Raw genomic sequence first — 24,794 nt, 5'->3', positions numbered from 1 at the left:
GTTATGGCGAGCAAAACAACCGCCCTAAAGGTCAAGAGCACTCAGCTATCCAATTCTCAACAACAGCTGGAAGCTCTTCGTTCCGAAAGGGAGGTCATCAAGACATGTGTTTCGGATGTACACGCTGCCTTATCAAACATCCTTGAAGCACACGATCCTATTCTCAACCATTCAGTGAGGCGAACCCTTGCTGAAAAGCTCTCTCCGGCCATGGACCTTCTCAGCAAAATAGAAGGCCTTCCTAGTTTCGTGTCCATTCCGAAACAAGGGGGAGATGAGAAGAAGAACGGATCGAAACCACCTCCTTCCTCCAAAGCTACTCACACAACCGAACCACCTCCGACTGGTCAAGCTTCGGGTTCGGGTGTGAAGAACAAAGGCAAAAACATAGCTGAGGAAGAAGATGAAGATGAAGACAAGGAGACCATTGCTGACATGTTGAAACGAAAGAACAGTCGCAATGCTGACGATGATGCTAGTCGTGTGGCGCGAGAGGCTGAAGAAGCCGAACGCAAGCAAAAGGAATCCGACGATCTTCTTGAGAGCAGGAAGACTCTCTTCCCTGCATGGACCAGGGAGCGCTTGATTAAAGAGGCCATAGATACTCCCAGCATCTTATGGCTCGAGCCGGTTATCTCGTTCGACTACGATAATACTGTCGACTCGCAGTTCGACATGCCGCTGACTCGAAAGGCGTTTATCTTCCACGCCTTCTCAAACATCTTTGAAGTCCCTCATCCGAACGTTGAGCTTGACAGGGAGCTCATTGACTTCTATCTGGCGGCTGCTCGTCCTCAATACCTTACTTGGAGCGCCCAGAAGATTGTAAACGTTCGGGTACTGAAGCCTTACACCGAAGGTCGTTTTATAAACGTTCGGTTCAAGTTGATTCGGGGATCTGCAAGAACTGCTCATCTTATCTCCCTGGCAGATCTACCGAACCTAAATCCTCATGATTGGATTGTCCTGCTTAATATCCTTTTGACTGATGAAGCCGAATATAATCCTATCATAGACCATATCAAAAGGATGTTAGTTTGTTACATCATGGAGGTTGCCCTTATGGATCAGGAGGTCGCCACAGTCTTCAAGAAGAAACTGAAGATTGCTCCTGTGGTATCGGCCAGTGATCTCAACCAAATGCAAATGGGCAAGATCGACCCGAGACGCAACTCGGTTATGTTCACTAGAGTAGAAGGACAGAAATTTCTCTTTGCTTTAGCTGACAAACACCTTTACACCACTGCTTGTCTGGAGCATGTGTTATCAATCATCAAAAGGTGTAAAGAGAATTCGGCTGATGACATCAAGTACTTCAACGACATGATCCAATGGTACATTCGGTTTAGACAGACAATTCTCTCTCTCACCAAATGTCTGTTTAGCACCGTGAAGAAGAAGGTACCTGCTTCAGCTGCTGGCCCAAGTAACAAGTGAAGGTCTCGCTCCAATTGACGCAAAGGGGGAGATTGTTGGGCTGAAGATTATTTTGAAGTGTTGCGTCGTTGGGCTCGATAGTTTATTTATTATGTATTCTGGTTTGGGCCTGTCCAACCGAGAGCCCATTATGTTTAATATAAAAGTATATGCTTGCATGCATATTAGGTTAACGAATTTAGCGATTCATCTAGAGCATAACGATAGCATTTACAGGTTTCTTTAATCGTTCTTGTAACCTACCAATCCTCTACAGTTGATGTTCTTAATCGAGCTCTTCTGAGGATTTTGTTTAATCATTCGACACGTTTGATTCACTCTTCTCTCATTCTTATTTTCATGTTCTTACAGTTTTATATTTACTTACCTGTTCAAGATCTAATCGATCTTCATAGTTTAAAGGTTATTAAATCTCTTTAGTCATTATCTAAGTGGTCTTATGCATTTTCCTATGCAAATTCGACATCCTTTAGTAGTTTAATACACTCTTGTGAATTTCAACATCGTTACACACTTTATCATATGTAAAACCCTTAGGATATCCATAACTCCAAGAAGTCTTTCATCATCACTCAAGAAACTACCTGGAAAATCACCACCTTTTTCCTTAAAATCCTCCAAACCAAACCAAGGTGAGCTTCATACTGATGGGTTATAAGCATAACATCAATCATATGGTGTTCATGTAACCCTAATTTCTTTGATCTAGTTTTTCTACTATGAATATCACAACATTGAATACCAAAGTAATAACCCTACTGTCTAGCATGCATGTAATGACATGATTTTTTAAACAAAATTTTCCAATTTAAAATTCATAACAGATGTCATTATCATTAATTCTCATAAAAACAACCAATAAGTTTTCAACACAATTATTCAATCCAGGATCCACAATCATAGTACCTAAAACACATAACACATAACACGGTATGTACGAATGCTTAGTGAATGCCCCAAAATACCACATACATATAAATTAGCCACTTGAGGCCATAGATCTATGATGCCTTCTGGCCAATGTGTCTAACTAAACCTTCCGGCTCCACAACTCAGGTAAACCTTCCGGCCCTACCCTAATGACCTTCCGACCCAACTTTGTTAACCTTCCGGTCCAAGCCCTGTTGACCTTTCGGTCCGAACCAAGCAACTCATAATATAGCATATCATATAAAGCATATATCACATATCACACCTAAGCACATATGCCCTTCCCGTCACATGTAATTACCACTCTAGGTAAGATATAGTGAGGAGACTCACCTCGAACTATCTCAAAATAATCTCGACTAAGTAAAGGCTCTCAAAGGTAGACTAATCCCTTCCTATACTCTCTCAGAAGGGTAAAAGACCATTCTACCCCTCCAATGGTCCAAAGGTTCGTTTGTTGACTAAACCCTAAAAGTCAATAAAAGTCAACCCTAAGGAGTACGTGGCGCGTACCAGATTCCTACGTTGGGCATACTCGACCGCTATGCTGATATCGGGCTGATTCAGCCCTACGCCCCACGAACTAGGATTTACACTGAATAGCTCATATCTCATGCATGGCAAACTCCTAACGTCCAAGATTGGATTTTTATGGATCGATAACACTTATACACTAAATATGGACAGATCAAGGTCTTATGGAGCTCCAATACTCATAAAGTCTCCACCTTGGGGACAAAAACCCAAGAAATGGTCCATAAAGCTCAAATCAAAAAGGTTGAAAAAGCTTTGAGCTTTTTACCTCCAAATGATTCTCCAACCTCAGAAAGTTCAGATCCAAAGCTTGCCATCTAGCTCTAGCTCCTTCAATGGCACCTCCTTCTCTTCAAAAGTACACAAGATCACTTTCAAGCTCAACCTCACTCATACAAGGTCTAGAACGAGGGTTAGGGCACACTTAGGGTTTTACTCTCTGGAAATGGTGGCTAAAAGTGAGGCCATAATGTTCCTTATATAGGGCTCACTCCCACAATTAGGGTTTCAATCTAAACCTAGTATGCCCAGCGTACACTATGGTACGTCCAGCGTACTCGGTAGACTCCGCATCAAGAATTCGCTCATGAGTACGTGCAACGTACTCTCCCTTATGCCCAGCGTACACAAAAGTGAAACATTCCTTTCAAGGGCTAATTTTGACAACTCGAGGAAGATAAGGATCAAAGAGATTTACCTGAATTCCAGGATATTACAATTCTCCCCCACTAGAATCAGACTTCGCCCTCAAAGTCTTGCTCAGCAAATAACTCAGGGTACTGCTCCCGCATCTCCGATACCAGTTCCCAAGTCAAATCGGATTACCTCCGATGCTGCCACTAGACCTGAACCATAGACACTTCCTTGTTCCTCAAAACTTTCAGTTTCTGATCTAGGATCGTGATCAGCCTCTCGATGTGATTCAGGTTTGCATCCACCTGAATGTCCTCTAATCGTACTACTGTTGTCTTATCAGCTAAACACTTCTGCAACTGGGACACGTAGAAGGTGCTATGTATCTGGCTCAACTCCTCAGGTAGCTCTAGCTGATACGCTACCTTGCCTACCCAGGCAATCACCCTGGAAGGTCCAATATATCGAGGCCCCAACTTGACCTGCTTCCTAAACCAGATCACTCCTTTCCATCGGGAAAGTTTTAGAAGCACAAACTCAACCTCAAATCGCTGTCTGTCCGGATAACTCTTCTAACGACTCTGGGCCGTCTACAACCTCTGTCGGACTTAATGAATTTGCTCGTTCGTCTTCAACACGATCTCAGCGCCACCCATAACTCTCTGCCCCACCTCTCCCCAGCAGATGGGAGTACGATACCTCCTCCTATAAAGAAGCTCAAAGGGAGGAATACTGATGCTCAAGTGATAGATGTTGTTATAAGAAAACTCAGCCAAAGTTAGGTATGAGTCCCAACTGCCACCAAAATCCATAACGCATGCCCGAACCATGTCCTCGAGTGTTTGAATCATTCGCTCACTCTGTCCATTTGTCTGTGGGTGGTAGGCGGTACTAAAATGCAATCGTGATCCCAAATCCTCAAGGAACTTCTTCCAGAATATGGAACTAAAACACACATCCCGATGTGAAACTTTGGACGTCGGCACTCCGTGCCGAGCTACCACCTCTCGCACATAAATCCCTGCTAGCCTCTCAGCAGAAGAGCTCTCACTAATAGTGTAACACCAACGAAATTAGGGTCAAAATTTTACTTCTCTAAAACCATAATTGGGATATACCAACTGGTAGATATTGTAACAAGGTTTTCGGAACTATAGAGAACACTAAAATCCGAGTTATAACGAAGAAGTTATGACCAATCAAAGATCTGCGACAAAACCGACAAAATGAAGTTTAGTGTAAAAAGTGAGTTTAAGATAGACTACTTTTTAGCCTTAATTATCTTAATAAAAGTTGTAGAGTATGTCTCCACCTTCGCGTGGATATAAACAACGTCAAAAACAGAGCTCGTATGCAAAAGTTATGGCCTTCTAAAGATACAGCTGTCTGAGAGCAAGACGCGTGTCAGAAACCCTATTTTAACTGAACTCACGACATGAGCATTATTTCTCACGACGTGAGGAGTCAAATCACCACTTTTCAAGCCTAGAATGCAAAAGTCAAGTCTACGTATAAGACTCACGACGTGAGCCTTAAAACTCACGACGTGAACAGTCTGAATGACCCTTCCTGAGCAAGTTGATGAGTGACGCATGCCATGAGCGAAGCGGGACCAAAATCACGACGTGAGTTATGAAAAATCAAGACGTTAGAGTTTAAATCTTGCCTATAAGTAGAAATCGAAGTCTTTCGAGTTTGGCTGCTCATTTCCAACATTTCTCCTACTTCTACACGCAATTAAACCCTTCAAAATAACCCCGAAACCCCGATAACACCTCTCACACAAGACGTGAGTCCTAACGCTCTGAATCTCCCGAGAAACTAACTTCTTTCCAGTCAAAGTACTGCCCGCGTGAAGCTCGTTTCTTCACCTAAGACTCGCAGGTATGTCAAGAACGATCCTTCTTAGAAACGAAACACTGCTGGATTCACCACTTATCAAGTGAGTTCGTACCCCTTTTATACCTCTTCAAATACTTTATAATGTACTTTTAATACATTTTGGGGGAGAATACAAGTAAACACCCGGTTAATCCCGAGTGAAAACATAAAACCTCTTGTTATACTTTGCATGCATTAGATTTATGCAAAATGCATAGTATCTAGGGTAGCCATCCTTGTTAAACCATTTACGCATTCAAAGAACTTATGATTTATGCTTTGTCAAACATTGTGAAAGAGGATAAACATTGCATACAAAACTATCATTTTAATACAGACTTAGTCGAGAATCCGTGAGACGATTACATATTCAATGCTACCTTTTTGTTAAAAGGTACTACCTAAAGTCCTGTCTATTATAACCAGAGTCTCCCGTTTGGAGAGCGTGTCAAATATGTATAGATCTATACGGGAAGTCATGATCCCACGCCCTGACTGTTAGCTACAGTCCTTTGGGTGACAGTTTGTCATAACGTTGCGACGCCTGAAGACCGTCGCCACATGCATATTATGTTTAGTATGGTTATAAAACTCACCGGATGGACAATTATTATAGTATTCTGCTTTTATGAATTAGTAGCTATTAAAACTATTCTTCATCTAACAAGTGCGATCTTCTTATAGCTTTATTATATAAAACTATGCCACAACCTTTTTAGCGTTTCAGTTTCTTTCGATTTTCGGTCTTGGACATTAGGGACTGCCTATTTCGTTAAGAAAATAAGGGATTTTCCTCTATCCAAAACAATCAACTAATAGGAAAATAGGGGATTTTCCTGGTGCAACTATTTACAATTCACAACAAGAACATTCATATGCATTTCATACTTTTATAAGAAAATAAGGGATTTTCTTGGAAAACGCACAAACTTTGGAATGGCATACATTTTTCTCAACACCGCTTATGAACTCACCAACTTAATTATTGACACTTTTTCTTTGAAATAACTTGTAGTCTCAGGGAACCGCTAAGCAGGTTTGGAAACCAACTTTTGGGGATTAACGCTTTGGTGTTAATTACTTCTTTTGAAAGATGTTTATGTATTTATCTTTTGAACATGTAACAAATACAATTTATGTAACTATTTTGAAACCTTTATATATATGGTGGTGTGTACTCTCCTTACTATGAACTGTTATGATACTGAATATGACGTCCTCCGCCCCGGAACGTTTCCGCCATTCTGATTTGGGGGTGTGACAGATTGGTATCAGAGCATCGTTTATAGTGAACTAAGTATATCAAAATCATTTTTGAAATACAACTATAATCACAAATGGGCAAAAGCACTCTGACTAAGAGTTATACTTTAAAATAAATCTTTTACAAAATATACATGCATACATTACATATACAGAAGAATAGTATCATAATTAAAACAAGACAAAAGTATTAAGATTGTTGAATAGCACGAGTAGGCCTTGGAATAGATAATCAGGTCTGGGATGAATATAGCCTGATCAACTATATTGTTCGAGAGATGATTAGCATACGCCTAGGAATAACCGTGGTGTTGCAACAAGGTCTAAAACTTACCAAACAAAATAAACCCTAGACCGAAACATAATATTTAGAATACTATAGGAGTATTTGGTAACAACAGTAGTTTAAACTCAATGCGAAATTTACGTGCCTTAGTTATAGTCAAATTCTTAACCATACGTGGAACGTGCTTTCGGAGTTCTGAAATCAAAATGACACATATTTTGAACATGGGGCATGACCATATCACTTGGACACTCTACGAGATATTATGTATGCATGTATCATAATGCATAACATGATGATTCACTACAAGAAAAAAGGCCTTTTACGACGCGCAAAATACGACGCTCATTGATCTATGTTACGCAAAGGAGAGTGACATTAGAAAAATGTCATCTCTTCAAAAAAATTTAGGATAGAAGACACGCATTATTGCGCGCCCTTAAATTAGTGTCTAAAAAAAACACGGAGGGCACCTATAATAAAATGCGCGTCGTCTAAGGATGTCGCTTTATATTTTTTAATGGAACGCGCGTTCCATCCTTTAATAGTGGGGGAAAGGGGGAAATGAAATTCTGAAAAAATTAAAAACACCGCCAAGCTCTCCTCTACCTTATTTCAATCGTTCTTCTCTCTCTCTCTCTCTCTCTCTCAATCAATCAAATACCAAAAATCGACTATTGTTGGAACTAGGGTTCCGGTTCTTAGTGAAATCGAAGGTTTTTTGGTCACCAGGCCATGAAATTGATCAAAGGTTTTTTGGCCTAGAACCACCAGGCCACCCTTTTCCTCCATCCATGTCCCTCCTTTCTGTCTATCTCTAACAGACCACTGCAACATCACATTCACTTCCCAAAAGATTGTGTGGATTCTGATATGCGATTTTTAGTTGTGAGGTTCCTGAAATCATATTTTTGACCTCAATCGATATTTTCATATTTTTGAAATTCTTAAAATCCTCTTCGATTAAACGAATCCCTAAAACCCCGCCTCATACCCACCTCCAACCCACACCGAATCTTTAGGCATCGCACGTCGACGATGTACATGCCTTATCGACCAACACTTCATCCACCATTACCATTTGTAGCTCTCTCACCCCATCTTCACTATTAAACCTTGCGAAATCCTTATATAACATTCCGACGACAATCAGATTCCGGCGCTCTATGACTGTCGACGGGAGCAAAAACCTAATTTCAAGTCAATGGCCTGTGTGTATATTCTGGTACAGAACTCGGAGGAGGAGGTACGAGTGGATTTGGAACAACTTCTTAGAGAAGGCAACTGATATCCTTGACATCTTAAGGCCGAACAAGTGCCTCTCGATCTCATTTCACCATTTATAGTTCCATTACAGAGTTTATAACTATGAACATGTTCTGAACAACAAGCGCCTCTCGTCATGCTTTTTCAATTGCAGATTCTGATTTTAGGTCATCTCCTCTCCTCGCCTCTTCTTTGTTTCTTTTCTATTCTACTTCTACATATATATGATTTAAATTCAATATATATTATATGATGGAGCTGGCTACTTATATATATTGATGGAAATTAATATATATGGATGCATATGTAGAAACTGGCAGACTATGTGGGACTACCTTGTCGCATAGCTCGAGGCTGCAAGTATTGTGTTGAAGATCATAGATCCTCATGCCTTGTCAAAATTCAAAACGATAAATCCACAAGGTCAAATTCTTATATCTAATTTCATTGTTTATTTTATTTTTATTAATGTATGTTTTGTTTAATTATATGTAGGGAGTATGTAATGGATCTAATTGGGCAACCAGGAAACATGTATAATCCGGATTCATCAATAAATGGAGATATACTTTCTTCGGTGCCTTCACCATTTCAAAGCTCTCATTTGAAAGAAGTTGAACAAGTTTATGTGGACCGAGCATCCATTTCTCAAGTGAAGAATACGTGGTTATTAATTGTTAATTAATATACATACATACATACATAAAACTGTCCCGGCCCCCTAAATAATGTATATGATGAATTAATGTGGTAATTAAATGAATGCATGCAGGCATTGAAGGAGGAGGGGGAGTATGTGAGGAAGAAAGCAGTGTAGTAGAATCAAAGGAAATGAGATGTGTCCCGGTCCCAGTCCCAGTCCCAGTCCCAATTGATAAAAACTATAGAGTTTGTGAGATGATTGAAACGCCAAAAGCAGTGAAATACAGTAGTAGTGAGCAGTTATCAGATATTGATCAAGGTAAGAGTACAATTAGAAGCAATAGTTTTCCTGTGACTGCTCCAAGGTACTTGACCCTTGAGCCATCTCTTGCAATGGACTGGCTGGAGATAGCTTGGGATGACTTGCATATCAAGGAGCGTATTGGTGCTGGTAACCATTCGCCATTAACCATTACCTTAATTACTACTCCAAACTCCAAATCCTTTATATTATATACTATAACTACTTAATTAATAAAATATAGCATTAACATACATGGGTAATGTTGGTTGTTTCAGGCTCTTTTGGGACAGTGCATCGAGCAGAGTGGCATGGATCGGTTGGTCTTTTTCTATAACCAAAACACAATGCATCATTGATTATATACTATTATTTTCAGAATCTAATTAATTTAACTCTTTTGTTTTTTATTGTACGTATGTGTAGGATGTGGCAGTTAAGGTATTAACTGTCCAGGACTTCCAAGATGATCAGTTGAAGGAGTTTCTGAGGGAGGTATATATATAGTATAACTATAACAAACATTATTTCTATATTTATAATGTATGTTTTTATATAAAAAATTGTATTCTAAATTTGGTGTTGAATATTGGTTTGTTGTAAGGTTTCAATTATGAAACGAGTGCGGCATCCGAATGTGGTTCTGTTCATGGGTGCAGTGACTGTTCGCCCACATTTTTCAATAGTGACAGAGTACTTACCTAGGTAGCCTAACCTCCCTTTTCATTTTATATACAGTATAACTCAATCAATATCATTATCATGCATGGAAAGTTGCTTTTTGTTATATATAACTGATGATGAAACATTAATTACAGGGGTAGTCTATTTCGTCTTATACATCGACCAACAGCTGGTGAAATTATGGATCAAAGGCGACGTATACGCATGGCTTTGGATGTGGTTGGTTAATTACACTAAATTTTTATTATTATGAATCTTGAATTTCAACAATAATTAAAATAATTATTATTTGTTGTTGCAGGCAAAGGGTATCAATTATCTTCATTGTCTTAATCCTCCAATCGTTCACTGGGATCTCAAATCTCCAAACTTATTGGTCGATAAAAACTGGACTGTCAAGGTACTTACATTAATCCAACACGTACTTAATTTGTAACTAACCGTTTTCTGTATTTGACCCACATGTTATATATAAATGTACGTATTTGTAGGTTTGTGATTTTGGGTTATCCAGATTTAAAGCAAATACTTTCATATCATCAAAATCTGTTGCAGGAACAGTAAGCTTCTGTAATTACAGTTTGTTAGTCGTTTCTTGTCCTGTCTGAAATATACCATATATGCACATGTAATTATAATATACTAGTATAAGTAATTAATTGTTTCTTTTTTTATATATATCTATATATGTAATGATGACAGCCTGAATGGATGGCCCCTGAATTCCTGCGTGGTGAGCCCTCGAATGAAAAATCTGATGTTTACAGTTTCGGTGTCATCTTGTGGGAGCTCGTCACCATGCAGCAGCCATGGAACGGACTCAGCCCTGCCCAGGTCAGCTTAATCATAAATAAATTAAAATAATCCTTTTATTTATCATATAAGGGAAAAAAATCTTTTTTAAATTACTTAAATTATATTCAGGTTGTGGGAGCAGTGGCTTTCCAGAACGGGAAACTAACGATACCCATCAACACCCCTCCGGCATTAACTTCACTCATGGAATCATGTTGGGCCGAGTAAGATTTAACAAACACTTGCCATCTATCTATCTATCTATCAATCTTTTTATCTCAGCTCCTCTTGTACTTTTTCTAAACTGGTTAATTAATTTTCCATGTGTTTCACAGTGATCCTGCTCAACGCCCAACTTTTAAGAGCATTGTTAACTCTTTAAAGAAGTTGCTCAAGTCTCCAGCACAAATGGGACCTCCATGAATTCACGACTACATTTACATTCTCTTTTCTTCTCATTTTTCTTTTTTTCTGACATTTTCATATATACCAAACTACCTGAACCTGCAAATGGTTCTATAAACATCTAGATAAACTATCATAAATCGAAACATCCTCAAGAGATCAACTAAAATATGTAAAACTTAAAAGGGCTAGCTTCAGGTTTATGGACCTAGCTAGCTAAGTAATCCATATAAGTTTCTTAATTACTTCTTCACAATTCAATCCTAGTAATGCATTACATTTGAGAAACAACAATATTTAATTGTTACTTATTTTTAACAACTGCATGTTTGTTTCTAAATTGGTTCAACAACATAACTTGGGGTGATAAATGGTAGGTTTTTATTAAAAATTTTAACTTTTTTAGATTTTTTTTAATGTTGTCTATTTTCTCTCCTATTATGTTTGTCTGAATTAGAACTTAAAAGAAGAGATCTTAGAGGCCATTGATCAGCTAAGGGAAGTTGAATATGAAGTCATTATCACATGTTGTAAAAAATTCGTTTATTTTATTCTTCATCCTTCTACAAGCCTTTTTAACATGTTGCAGGAACCTAAACCTAAGAAACAGTCCGCTCCTACAGCTAAAATTGGATCGAATAAAAAAACTGTTAGTAAACCTGTAAGTAGTTCAGATGAATCTGAATTTGAATCTGAATCATCGGATGATAGTGATTCATCAGATGAAGAAGTGAGTCAGAGTGTAAATCTCTTGGCACTTGGATACAGTTTGTCTAATTTCACATTAATTTTGTCACTTTTTAGCAGCATTCTCTACATGATACATGTTGTTCTCCACTTTTCTAAGTATTCTTCTATGTAATTTAGGAGGCGCCAAAAAAGCCAACTGTTGTTGCCAAGAATGGTGCTGCTGCAGCCACCAAGAAAGCCAAGTGAAGTGATGCGTCTGATTTAGAAGACAGTTCAGATGAAGTAAGAGAGCTTTCTGGTTTTGTGTACAATTTTTACCGAGTGAAGTGATGAGTCTGTCATAGTTACTTTAAATAAGGTAGTGTGTTTGGTATGCAGTAATCAAAGAGGGAATGGAATCAAGCATTACAGTGTAATCTGATTCCTGCAATTGTTGCTGCAATTGATGCTGATTTCTTATTGTAAGTGTTGTTGCACTCTTCTGCTGATTTCTAAAAGATACCAAAGGGTACAAATGTTTTTTTTCATGAATAAGAGCTATTTCTGTTCTTCTTCTTCTTCTAGTTGTTGCACTCCTCCATTCTTCATTATGGGTATGCAGCAGCTCCAAACGACAGGGTATAATTAATTTTACTTCTTTTATTATATAGAAGTTTATTTAGTGAATTCTTTTGGTTTATCGTCTAGAAGAACTTCATACTTTTTCAACCCAACACCAAAACCCGTTTTTTTTTTTTTTTTTTTTTTTTTTTTTATCATTGTTGTCCATTTCATATGTGCTACTGCTCCAAAAGTCTTGTGCCTGATTGGGTTTATTTTTATTTATGGTTTTATCTTTTTTCAGATTTTCATGTGGCTGTTTTTTTTTTTATCATGGAATAGAGATATAAGTTTACCCTTCCACTTTGCCATTTGCTATTGGTGTGGAAAATGCTGTTTTTCTAGTAGTGAATTATGCAGGTTTTGAAGTTTTTGATGGAAAAGAATAGTGTTAATGCTCTTCATAGAAAAGTATGTTGGTATTTTAGGAAATTTGGCTAATAATTTAGTTAATTATATAAAAAATGTTGAAATATTACATTTGTCTACTATTGGAATGATTATTTGTAGTATTACATTTGTCTACTATTCGAATGATTATTTGTATAACATTAACTTTTGTGCAATGCATTGTATTATTTGTATATGGTATTTTATTTTCCATTATGTGACATAAAATGCAAATTTAATATGAAAATAAGTAAATCCATAAATAATTTTTTTCTTAAATTTAAAATTACGATACGCAAAAATGTGTGTCATCTTCATTTATGACATGGCCTTTCTTGACAGGGGCTTTCTTGATACGCATTGCGTGTCATTAACACGCGCGTCGTAAGGTTACGACACGCGAATGCGTGTCGTCTTCCTTTATGACAGGGCCTTCCTTGATACGCATTGCGTGTCGTAACCGCGCGTCATAAATGCGTGTCGTAAATGCACGTCGTCTATCTTTATGACATGGCCTTCCTTGACACGCATTTGCGCGTCGTCTGAGCCATTTACGACGCGCAATGAGTGTCGTAAAAGGCCTTTTTTCTTGTAGTGATTAAAGATAAAGGACAATATATTATGGAGTATTCGGCTACGGAACCTAGACACGTGCAGTTTTAACCAGAGACATCAGAATACTTACATAAAGTCCTTGATATTCAAGACAAACGAAAACACATGCAACTTTGACAAGACTTGGCAGATCATATATATGATGGTAATGAAGATGAATAATTTAGGAAAAAAATGTAATTTAGGATTTATTATATTTTTACTTTTAGTTTTTAAATGTTATTTTTAATTTATGATTTAATTAAGTTATACATGTTATTAATTTATATATTTCTTATAAATATTATGAAATAAATAAAAAACAGAAACAAAATAGAAAAAATAGAAATTCAAAAATAAAAAAAATAGAAAAAATAGAAAATAGGGGTGGTATCACATGTTATTTGGTTTAGCCCATTTCGACATTTGATGTTATAACGCCAATTCATGCGTGGGATGATGAGGTGATGCCTTTTAGGTGTGATAACATGTAATAATATGTTGCCCACACCCAATAGTCTTAGGGATGAAAAGGTTGATACTTTCACTGTATATTTTTATACATCCACAGACTTTGAAAGAGAAATTACAATTATGCCATTCATTAAAATTTAGAGTGTAACACGTCTTATTAACTCAACCCCTTCTATCTCCCACAGATACCCTTGCCCTCACATTCTGTCCTACGCTAGAGACCTTCAAACCAATCGCCGAAAATTAACAACTATTTGAAGAAAACCACACCCTCTATGAAAATCTCCCCCCACATAACCTCACCCTTACCTTCCGATCTAGTGCTTTCTATTGGCCAGGTGGGATGGTTTCTTGAAGATGATGGAGGGGATATGGTGAGAAGGCCTTTAGGATGAGCTTCACCCACGAATGGAATCGATCAAAGGTGGGTGTTTCTCTGTGGTGATGTTTGTGTTTAATTTGTTGGGAAAATTAAGATGGGAGAAGATGACACATGTTTGTAAACCCCACACCGGTGGTGCAAAAGACATGTGTAGAAGAACCAAAGGAACGAAAGAATCAGTTTTCATTGTGAATATGGGATAAAGGTCTCCAGCATTAGTGTCGGTGAAAGGTGAAGGTTAGGTCATCCCCAATAGGGATTGAATGGGGAGTTTAATGGTGAAAAAGTGATGATGTGGCCATCCAATTGATTAAACTCACCATTGAAGCCCAAGTTTAATGAATGTGAGTTTAAGGCTATACGGTATCAAGTTACGAAGGCTACGTGTGGGGCTTACATGGCAAGGCCACCTATGCATGAACACCGCCCCAGGCGCGCGTAGGTGCCTTGTGGCGTAGTGGACATCACGGAAGAAGACGGCCAATTAAAAAGAGAGAGAGGGTGTAAACGGCTATTAACAAAAAAAAATTAAATTTTAAATTTAAAAAACACCACCTTTTATATATATATATATATATATATATATATATATATATATATATATATATATATATATATATATATATGTATATATATATATATATGTACATATATATATATATATATATATATATATATATATATATATATATGTATTACACTTTCACTCTTCATTTTACACTTCTAAATCCAAAAAATACTCCTACTTTCTTTCACTTTTCTTCAAAAAAATGGATCCCAACCAAAATACTCCACCCACTCCAAACACCCCAAACACTCCTAGTGATTATCAAGCTTATATGCAATTGTTGAATACTCCAATCCAACAACAACTTTTATTCACTAACCTTCCCTACAACCCACAATTCTTCCAACAACAACGACCACAACAATAATTCACTCAACCTCAATTCATTCCCTAATTCCAAGGTTTCCAACAACAAGCTTCTCCACAATTCCAAACTCAATCATCTCAAGTACCATTATCTCAATCCCAAACCGTGAACCTCGACAACGACGATGTACTTGTCCAAGAAACACCACAATCATCTCGAAGAAGGCAACCAAAAGGAAAAGGGAAAAAGAAAGCAACGGCTTGGAACGAAGAAGAAGAAGAAGCTTTAGCAAAAACTTGGATTTTCATATCCAGTGATTCGAGAAGAGGCAACGCGCAATCTGGACAAAGTTTTTAGAATCGTGTTTTGGATCACTTTCACACACTAGTTGGAAGGAAAATGGATCTATCGTATGACGAGGTCAACAGAAAATGCCGTGATCTTCACGCGATTTGCACAAAGTTTAATGGCATATTTGAAAATCTAAAAAATATGCATAAAAGTGGTTCGAACGATTTCAACATTTTATCAACCGCGTGCTACCACTTCAAAGTGACCAACAACGGTAAACCATTTGGTCACCAAAAAGCATGGGAAGTTTGTTGTCAAGGTCCAAAATGGGTCCTTAATCCGGAGACATCGCATTCGGACTCGACCATTGGCTCCAACAAAAGACCAAGAACTTCTGAATCAGACACGGGTTTTGGGTTAGACCTCAATGATGACATCGATGTTGCCGAGGGAGAGGGTCCACCTGAAGTCCAACTATGTCGACCACCGGGAAGGGACAAAGCAAAACGGGTGTCGTCTTCAAGCGGGAAAGCAACTGCAACTAGCGATGACGGGCTTGTGGAATCCATAGATAAAACTTTAAGTTTTCTAGAAAGAAAATACAAATTCGCGGAGGAATCTCGTCGACAAAAAATCGCTCCTACCGATCTTGAAATCACAAACTCGAAGCCCTACCGAATCTCGACCCCGAAAATCTCGCGACATTTCTCAAAATCCAACAGCGTGTCTATGCTAAGTATGATGATTAGGTTCTAATATTTATGTTTTAGTTGTTATGTTGTGTGTTTTTTTTTAAAGTAATTTAGGATAAATAAGTAATTTAGGATTTTTTTTTGTTGTTTTAAATATTTTAGGATTTGATCTTGTGTGTTTTAAAATTAATGAAATGTGTTTTAATTTAGTGTTTTTAATTTGTGTTTTATTTAAATTACTTTATTTAATTTACTCTACATTGTAAAAAAATAACAAATAAAAAAAATGACTCGGAGTGGTAACTATTTCCAATGGTTAGTGAGTTTGTAGTGGAGGTGATGTGGCGCTGATGTGACATCACTTTTTGAGTAGGTTAGGTGTGACCATACCCCTTAGCCTAATAGGATTGAACGGTGGTATGGATTATATATATACATTTAAAATATATTTATTTAATTTATTTTATATAACAAACTTATTTATTATATTTTGATTTATTTTTTATTTATCATTTAAACTATTTTCTGTTCAATAATATTGAGTCAATTAAAATGATATATTTTAATTTTGTAAGTAATTAAATTTTGTTTTATAATTTGCTTTTTTAATTGTATGAATAAATAGTAGAAAAATATAAACAATCTTTTTAAACAAAAATGTAACTTCTAATTTCGAATTATTTTAATATTTTAGTTTTATGTATTAATATTATTTAAATAAAAAATATAATAAATTGGTGATGTGACGATCCATTAAACTTTAATAGTGTTGAATGGAATGTGGAATTTAATGAATAAAATAATAGTGTTAGTGGAATGCTGACTGACAATCCATTAAACTCTTAAGAATTCAATAGATTAAAGATTTCTTAAGAATTCAATACATTAAAGATGGTCTGAGTGTATATGGGAGAGATAAAAGGGTTGGGTTAATTTATTATTTTATTTATTACAAAAGAGGATATATTGTTTTAATTATAGACCATAATTAAATGCTTATAAGTAAAGGGCATAATTTTTAATTTTCTTTAGCAGTGGACGTATAAGAAATAACAGTGGAAATATCACGACCTTGTTGCATAACCACGATGAAGATATATGTATTTTATTAAAAATAGAATATGTTTAACTAATAAAAAGAGAAGATGTTTAATTACTAAAGTTGAAGATTTATTCATTGTTATAAAATTTTATATAATCATATCAATCAATAAAACATAGTTGAATAGGGCCAAATTAGCCTAAATCCATTTACACAAAGCAAACCTCTTTGCTTTGTGTCAATGTTTATAAAAATGAACAAAATATACCTGCATTATATATATATATATATATATATATATATATATATATATATATATATAAAGAAAGATTAAAGTTCCACTTGAGATCACTAACTTTTTTAGGATCAATAAATTTACTTTTTCAACATTTATTTTAAAGCTTATCTTATATCGAAAAAATAAATGAAAATATGTAAATTCATTATTTTTCAATTTCATTCCATATTATACTAGAAAAAATAATTTTTTTTTCTAGGAAAAATGGGCACCATATGCACATTTTTTGTATAAAAATGCAATTTTTTTTTTTATTTTTAACGATGTAACTTCTATAACAACACCCTAGTCAATTAAAATGCTTTTAGAAAAAAAAAAAACATATCTAGAAGAAGTTAAAAAAAAAAAAACTATGCATATATGCAAAAACTCAAATCTGCATGATTTTTCAAACTTGGTTTTAAAGCTTATCTTATATTAAAAAAATTTAAAAAGATCTAAAGTTATTATTTATTAACCTCTTTCAATATTGGTATTTGAAAAAAAAATTACGTAAAATGTGCATCATATGCACATATACACAAAATGAAAATATGCATATATGCATATCAATGAACGGATGAAAAACATTTAATCAGTTAGAAGACAACTATAGATTGTAATTTTTGAAAAATGAAATTCAAAACAAATGTCTTTTCTACTTATATCATGTGGTGCACATTTTACGTTATATGCAAAAAAAAAAAAAAAAAAATCAAATATAAGTATGAGTAGAGATTAAAAATGATAAATTTACATATTTTTAATACCAATATGGAAAAAGGTTGAAAAATGATGCACTTACATATTTTTATTTATTTTTCTGAAATAAGATAAGCTCAAAAATAAAAGTTAAAAAAGTAATCATTTTGATGGTAAAAGAGTTAGTGATCTTAATGGATCCAACCCATATATATATATATATATATATATATATATATATATATATATATATATATATATATATTCTAAGGAGAACAATTATGAAATTAAGAACGCAAGAACAAATATGGGTCATATATTTTGTTTTGCCACAAAATACTCCCGCATACTGACGCGATGAAGAAACTTAATATTCATACGTCAATATAAAATACCACCACCGAAACTAACACATCCACAACTAGGCCATATATTTCTTTTTGTCACAAAAAAACCTCCAGCGTACCGATATAATGAATGAATTTATTATTTGTATGTTAACAAGTATATTTATATATGAATATATATAATGTGTCATATATGAATAAGTATATGCATATTTTTCAAATGATTATTCATATATATATATATATATATATATATATATATATATATATATATATATATATATACGAATATATTTTTATATATGAATATTATATGTCACGTCGTCTCGGTACGCTGGATCGTTTAAGCGGCAGATTTGCAATATGCAAGAATATACTTATCTTTAAATTCACATATGAATATTACGTTACTCTGTCGCACTGATACGTTGGAGGGCTTTGCAGCAAAAAGTAATATCTCGCATAATGATGGTTGCGTTAGTTGTGATGGTGGTGGTTTATATTCACGTATGAATATTAAGTTGTTTCATCGTGATGGTCGGTGGGAAGGTTTTGCGGATATATATATATATATATATATATATATATATATATATATATATATATATATATATATGTGTGTGTGTGAGACACCTATTTGTTCTTGGTTTCTCAATTTCATAATTGTTCTCCTTTGAATATATATATATATATATATATATATATATATATATATATATATATATATATATATATATATATATATATATATATGTTTTCAAAAATACGTTTTCAAAAATATGTTTTTAAAAACATATTCAATATATAAAAGTGTATTTTGACAACGTTTTTTCAAAAAAGTATATTAGAAATGTTTTTTCAAAAACATATTTTTTACAACATATTTTGAAAAACGTATTATGGAAATGTATTTTCAAAAGCGTATTTTGGTAACGTATTTTCAAAAAGCATATTTGAAATAATATTTTTTAAAACGTGTTTAAAAACATATTGTTGACGACGTATTTAATATATATATATATATATATATATATATATATATATATATATATATATATATATATATATATATATATATATATATATATATATAGGAATAAGTTCTATGGAAAACAAATAATTAGACAATATCTACCGGAACCAATAATCAAATGACACGTGTCCATTTCTTTCTTCACAAGTAATGTATTGTGGAAGTTATTGTGGAAGTGATGTGTTGTCATGTTTTCATTGATTCAAATATATGTTGTCCTAATCATTCATTTTCCATATATAACTTTTCCCTATATATATATATATATATATATATATATATATATATATATATATATATATATATATATATATATATATATATATATATATATATATATATATATATATATATTCATTCAACAACAAGTACAACAACAACAATAATAGTAATAATAATAAGACAACTTCAAAAAATGGTCTTTGTGGTTTCTGAGAATTTGAAGTTTGGTCCCTAATTTTTAAAACCTTGCAGATGGTTCGTGTGGTTTCAAAACTTTTAACAAATTGTCATTTTCGTTAACTCCGTTATCTTTTGGCCGTTAAGTGAAGGACATTTCCGCCATTTAACAAAAAAAGGACCATTTATGAGGTTTTTTGTTATTTAAAAAAACTCTAATTATTTAATAAAGGGTCCCCCCATCTCACTCACTCTCTCTCTCTCTCTCTCTCTCTCTCCCTCTCTCTCTCTCTCTCTCTCTCTCTCTCTCTCTCTCTTTCTCTCTCTCTCTTCTGCAACCTCTATCGGACCAACATAGACATACACATACATTGATTATTCACTTTCCCTCCCTTTCACATATACACATTAACGATTTATTCTATTTAGTTCAATCGATGGATTAGGATCTAGCTCCACCTTTAAAGTCGTCGCTATCACAGCCAAGTTTGGCTTTCCATTAAGACCCTGTTATGTGAAAGAAATACCCAGCTCCCATTTATATGAAAGAAAAGTGTCGACATCTTACTGACCTCAATAAAATACATAACAAAAGAAGAAACTAAAGCATGTATCCCCCTTTTATCCCTCTCATTGAATCGCATACAACCACCCGCAAATCAGTACAAGAAACATATAGCAGGAAGTTACAATTCAAATCATTTCAAGAAAGCCAGCCCCATAACACCCAAATTGAAAATCATAAATCTAGGAGGTGAAGTAAGAAATCCATTTTAGTTTAAGAAACTTTGGGGAAGTGGAATTGCACCTGCTTCTTTTAATAATCAAACTATTTTTGATGATGTTGTCCCCCTAACAATGGAATCGTCCACCAGCACCTCCCGTTTTCCCTCCAAAACCTTATTGGTGAAATCTTCAATTTCAACCCAAAATCATGAATCCTTTAAGAGGGTTCACTGAATGTCCGACCAACGTAAAGTGATAGGATTATTCCTTGTTGGAATGGAACTCCGACTATGTTTGCATACCCTATCGCAGCCACCACGCCGAAATCTGGGACTACAATCACCACGTCACAGTCGACCGACAACTCTATGGCCAGGATATCCCTAAATTGATGGCGGGATTCATAGACGGATTTCCCGAACAAGATGGAGTTGGGTAGAGTGAAATAGATGTGTTCGAAGATACATGATTTGGGTTCTGGGTGTGGCATTAAACAGAGGGATCAGATGCTGTCTTTGTCAATGATTAAAACTTCACCTGGGTTCATATCTCTTTCATGTTTAGCTTTAAGGGTTTGTCCATAGATTTACAGGACGACGAGATCGAATTACTTGGTGTATTTTGGAGAAAGAGAGAGAGAGAGAGAGAGAGAGAGAGAGAGATAATTAATTTTTTTTTGTTTTTTTAAATAACAAAAAACTTCATAAATAGTTCCACTTTTGTGAAATGACGGAAATGCCTTTCACTTAACGACCAAAAGCTAACGGAGTTAGTGAAAATGATCATTTGTTAAAAGTTTTGAAACCATAGGGACCATCTGTGAGGTTTTTAAAAATTAGAGACTAAACTTCAGATTTTCGGAAACCACAGGGACCATTTTTGAAGTTTTGTCTAATAATAATAGTGTTCAGAAAATAATAGATTACATATATGTAAAGGAAGAAATTAATGAAAGTGGTGTAGCCTAGTCGGCTAGAAGTGTGTTTTGTGAGAGGAAATACACTTGTTTAAGTTCGTTTATACTCAAATTTGAATGTTTTAAGGTGAAAATTCGTTTATACTCAAATTTGAATGTTTTTAGGTGAAAATTAATTGGTTATATACATATGTTCAACAGCTAAAGTGTGAAAAAAAAAAAGCATTCTAGCTTAATAGTAAGGGGTTTCGTTTACGTGTAGGAGGTCAAAGGTTTAAATTCCGCTTCCTTCGATTTTTCTTAATAAATTCATTTTTTTCAAAAACAATTATACATGCTGACATGGCAGCCAACATTAACGCCATGCCAACAACTTCTCCAACTTCGCGTGCCACTTACGCCGTTTACTTGCTCAATACGTAAAAAATGGTTGATTTGATTGCATCAGTAGGTATCCTGGACCCTAAACTAACTCAAAATATTATAACTTTTTTGGAGATTTCCATACATATGACTACAATACATAGAATGATATCAATCTCAAATCAATCAATATTATTATGTTTGTCAATAAAGATTAGATGACTACCACAAAAACAAACTGTACAATTGATCCAATTTTTTACCATGCATTTAATGTTTGTGAAAGAATCATCAAGCGGCCCACAAATATTACTCTTACCTTAAGTAAAAGAAACAAAAAACTTTGACTATATAGAAGCTCCCTATTCATCATGCCACACCTTAAAATTCCATGTATATCTATAGGTTATGGACAATGTTTAGAGAATGTCAACACACAACATACCATGATATTTAGTTGTAAAGTCTAATCTAACAGAGGAAGTGTTGGTGATTTGTTATCATCAATGTTATTTAAGTGTAATGGGATTACTTTTTGTGACCAGAAGTGATCTTGATAAATATTAAACAAGTAAGGGAATGTGTGGAATACATACTTGTTTAAGTTTGATCAATTATTAAAGTACATTTTTTACTACCGTTTTGGTGGTTTGTGAATGTTTTAAACTGTCATATGACAGTTTTCAGACAAGGATTTAAAAGTCAGTTTTGGGTCTCTTTTTTTGGTACTCACGAAATCATACCCTCTCATTTTCTTTCTTTCTCTCTGATTTAATCTGAGTCTTATCCAATTGAGGATTTGGGAGTAGCACCCAAATACTTCAATTTGAAAGTGATAATCACGATTCTCAGATTTCCAAGTGTCATTAAACACATATTTCTAACAAAAATCGAAGTAATCTGTGATAATGGAAAGTGGCGATTTTGTGAAGGATATGACAAGCAAGTTTGTTAAGTTGGTGAAGTTTAAAGGCCAAGACTTTCGTAGATGGCAGAAGAAGATGAAGTTCCTCTTGACCACTATAAAAGTGGTGTATGTTCTGAGTACACCAATGCCAGTCTTACCAGAATCTGTTGAAGATGAACCTTTGGAAGCAACAAGAAGGAGATCAAAGTGGGAAAATGATGATTACATATGTCGTGGTCATATTCTCAATGGTATGTGTGACTCTTTTTTTTGATATCTATCGAAATTTCAAATCTGCAAAAGAACTGTGGGATTCTCTTGAATCCAAGTACATAACTGAAGATGCTTCTAGTAAGAAGTTTTTGGTTGGTAACTTTATGGGTTACAAGATGGTTTACTCCAGGCCTATTGTGGAACAATTCAATGCAATGTTAAGGATGTTGGGACAGTTTTCTCAACACAATCTGAAAATGGATGAAGCCATTTATGTGGCTGTGATCATTAACAAACTGCCCCCTTCCTGGAAAGATTTTAAACACAATTTGAAACATAACAAAAAGGAATTGACTTTAACTCAACCTGGAAGCCATTTAAGGATTGAAGAGTCCTTAAGGACTCAAGGACTTGATAATAATCCCAAAGGCAAGTACCAAGTTGCTTCCTCTTCTGTGAATATGGTGGATGGAGAAGGATCAAAGAATCAAAATAAGTCTAATGGAAAAAAGGATGTTTAAAGGAAATGATGACAAGTCTTCCAACAAGAAGGCTAAAGTGGTGTGTTGGAATTGTAACAAACCGGGTCACTTCAAGAAAGATTGTCATTTTCGAAAAGTAAATAAGGATGGTGTTGGACCAAGTGGATCCAAGGATCTAGGAAAGCAACAAGGTTAGATTTCTGTTTTCATGCAGAATTCTAAATATATTTAGAATTATATTTCTGTGATTTCTAAAGCATTTTTATGTGTAGGATGATAATGTTGCATGGTGGGTTGATTTGGGAGCAACAAGTCATGTTTGAAAAGATCTATATTGGTTCAAGGACTTTCAACCAATTGAATATGGATCTGTTGTTATGATGGGAAATGTTGCAACAAAACCAATCAAGGGCATATGATATGTTTTACTTACTTTTACTTCTGGGAAATGTTTGTGTTTGAAAATGTTTTATGTGTTCCAGGGATTCTTGTGAATCTCGTGTCTGAAATTGTATTAAATAATTATGGTTAGAAACAAATGTTAGAAAGTGACAAGTATATCTTATCAAAACATGGTTCTTTTACTGGATTTGGCTATGTATGTAATGAAATGATTAGGTTTAATATTAATTATCCTTCTAGTGATAATTATGTTTGCATGGCCTCTAGTTCTACTAGCAATAATTTTAATAAATCTGAATTATGGCATGCTAGACTAGGACACATTCATTACAAGAGATTAAAAGACATGTCTAAAATGAGTTTAATTCCTGCTTTTGATATGTAACATAATGAAAAATGTAAAACATGCATGCTAACTAAAATCACTAGACAACCTTTCAAAGATGTTGTTAGCGAAAGCAAGGTGTTGGATCTTTTACATACTGATTTATGTGATTTCCATGCAACACCTTCCCTTGGAAACAAAAAGTATGTTGTTACTTTTATTGATGATGCATCTAGATATTGTTATGTCTATTTGCTATATTCTAAAGATGAAGCTCTTGATAAATTTAACATTTATATACAAGAGGTTGAACTTCATAAAAATGAATTAATAAAAGTCTTACGTACTGATAGAGGTGGTGAGTATTATGGTCCAACTTATTTTGAATCAACTTGAATAATACATCAAACCACAACTTCTTATACATCACAACAAAATGGTGTAGCTGAAAGGAAGAATAGGACTTTGAAAGAAGTGGTTAATTCCATGTTTTCCTATTCTGGATTAAGTGATTGGTTTTGGGGTGAGGCAATGTTAACTACATGTTACGTCTTGAACATAACTCCAAATAAAAGGAGTAAGAATACTCCTTATGAACTTTGGTGTAAAAAGGTA

At 34.8% G+C, this 24,794-nt stretch overlaps 1 protein-coding gene across 1 annotated transcript; it reads left to right on the top strand.

Moving 5' to 3' along the window:
* Positions 1-8,976: 8,976 nt before the first annotated feature.
* On the top strand, positions 8,977-11,378 carry LOC128126258 (serine/threonine-protein kinase CTR1-like). The gene is made up of 10 exons (XM_052764009.1): positions 8,977-9,323; positions 9,452-9,492; positions 9,600-9,668; positions 9,778-9,878; positions 9,992-10,076; positions 10,159-10,257; positions 10,349-10,417; positions 10,560-10,691; positions 10,782-10,876; positions 10,988-11,378. The coding sequence occupies exons 1-10, from the start codon at positions 8,993-8,995 to the stop codon at positions 11,073-11,075; spliced, it is 1,110 nt and encodes a 369-aa protein (XP_052619969.1). The 5' UTR covers positions 8,977-8,992; the 3' UTR covers positions 11,076-11,378.
* Positions 11,379-24,794: the final 13,416 nt, after the last annotated feature.

The sequence above is a fragment of the Lactuca sativa genome, chromosome 5 (assembly GCF_002870075.4).
Source record: "Lactuca sativa cultivar Salinas chromosome 5, Lsat_Salinas_v11, whole genome shotgun sequence".
In the NCBI taxonomy this organism is placed as follows: domain Eukaryota; kingdom Viridiplantae; phylum Streptophyta; class Magnoliopsida; order Asterales; family Asteraceae; genus Lactuca; species Lactuca sativa.
Note: the sequence above shows the minus strand (reverse complement) of the source record. Positions and strands in the feature narration are given on the sequence as shown.

Coding starts and splice junctions, on each gene's coding strand:
- LOC128126258 (XM_052764009.1), top strand. CDS start 8,993: ATGCATGCAGGCATTGAAGGAGGAGGGGGAGTATGTGAGGAAGAAAGC. Junction 9,324..9,451: donor CAAGGAGCGTATTGGTGCTG/GTAACCATTCGC, acceptor TGGTTGTTTCAG/GCTCTTTTGGGACAGTGCAT. Junction 10,418..10,559: donor CAAAATCTGTTGCAGGAACA/GTAAGCTTCTGT, acceptor TAATGATGACAG/CCTGAATGGATGGCCCCTGA.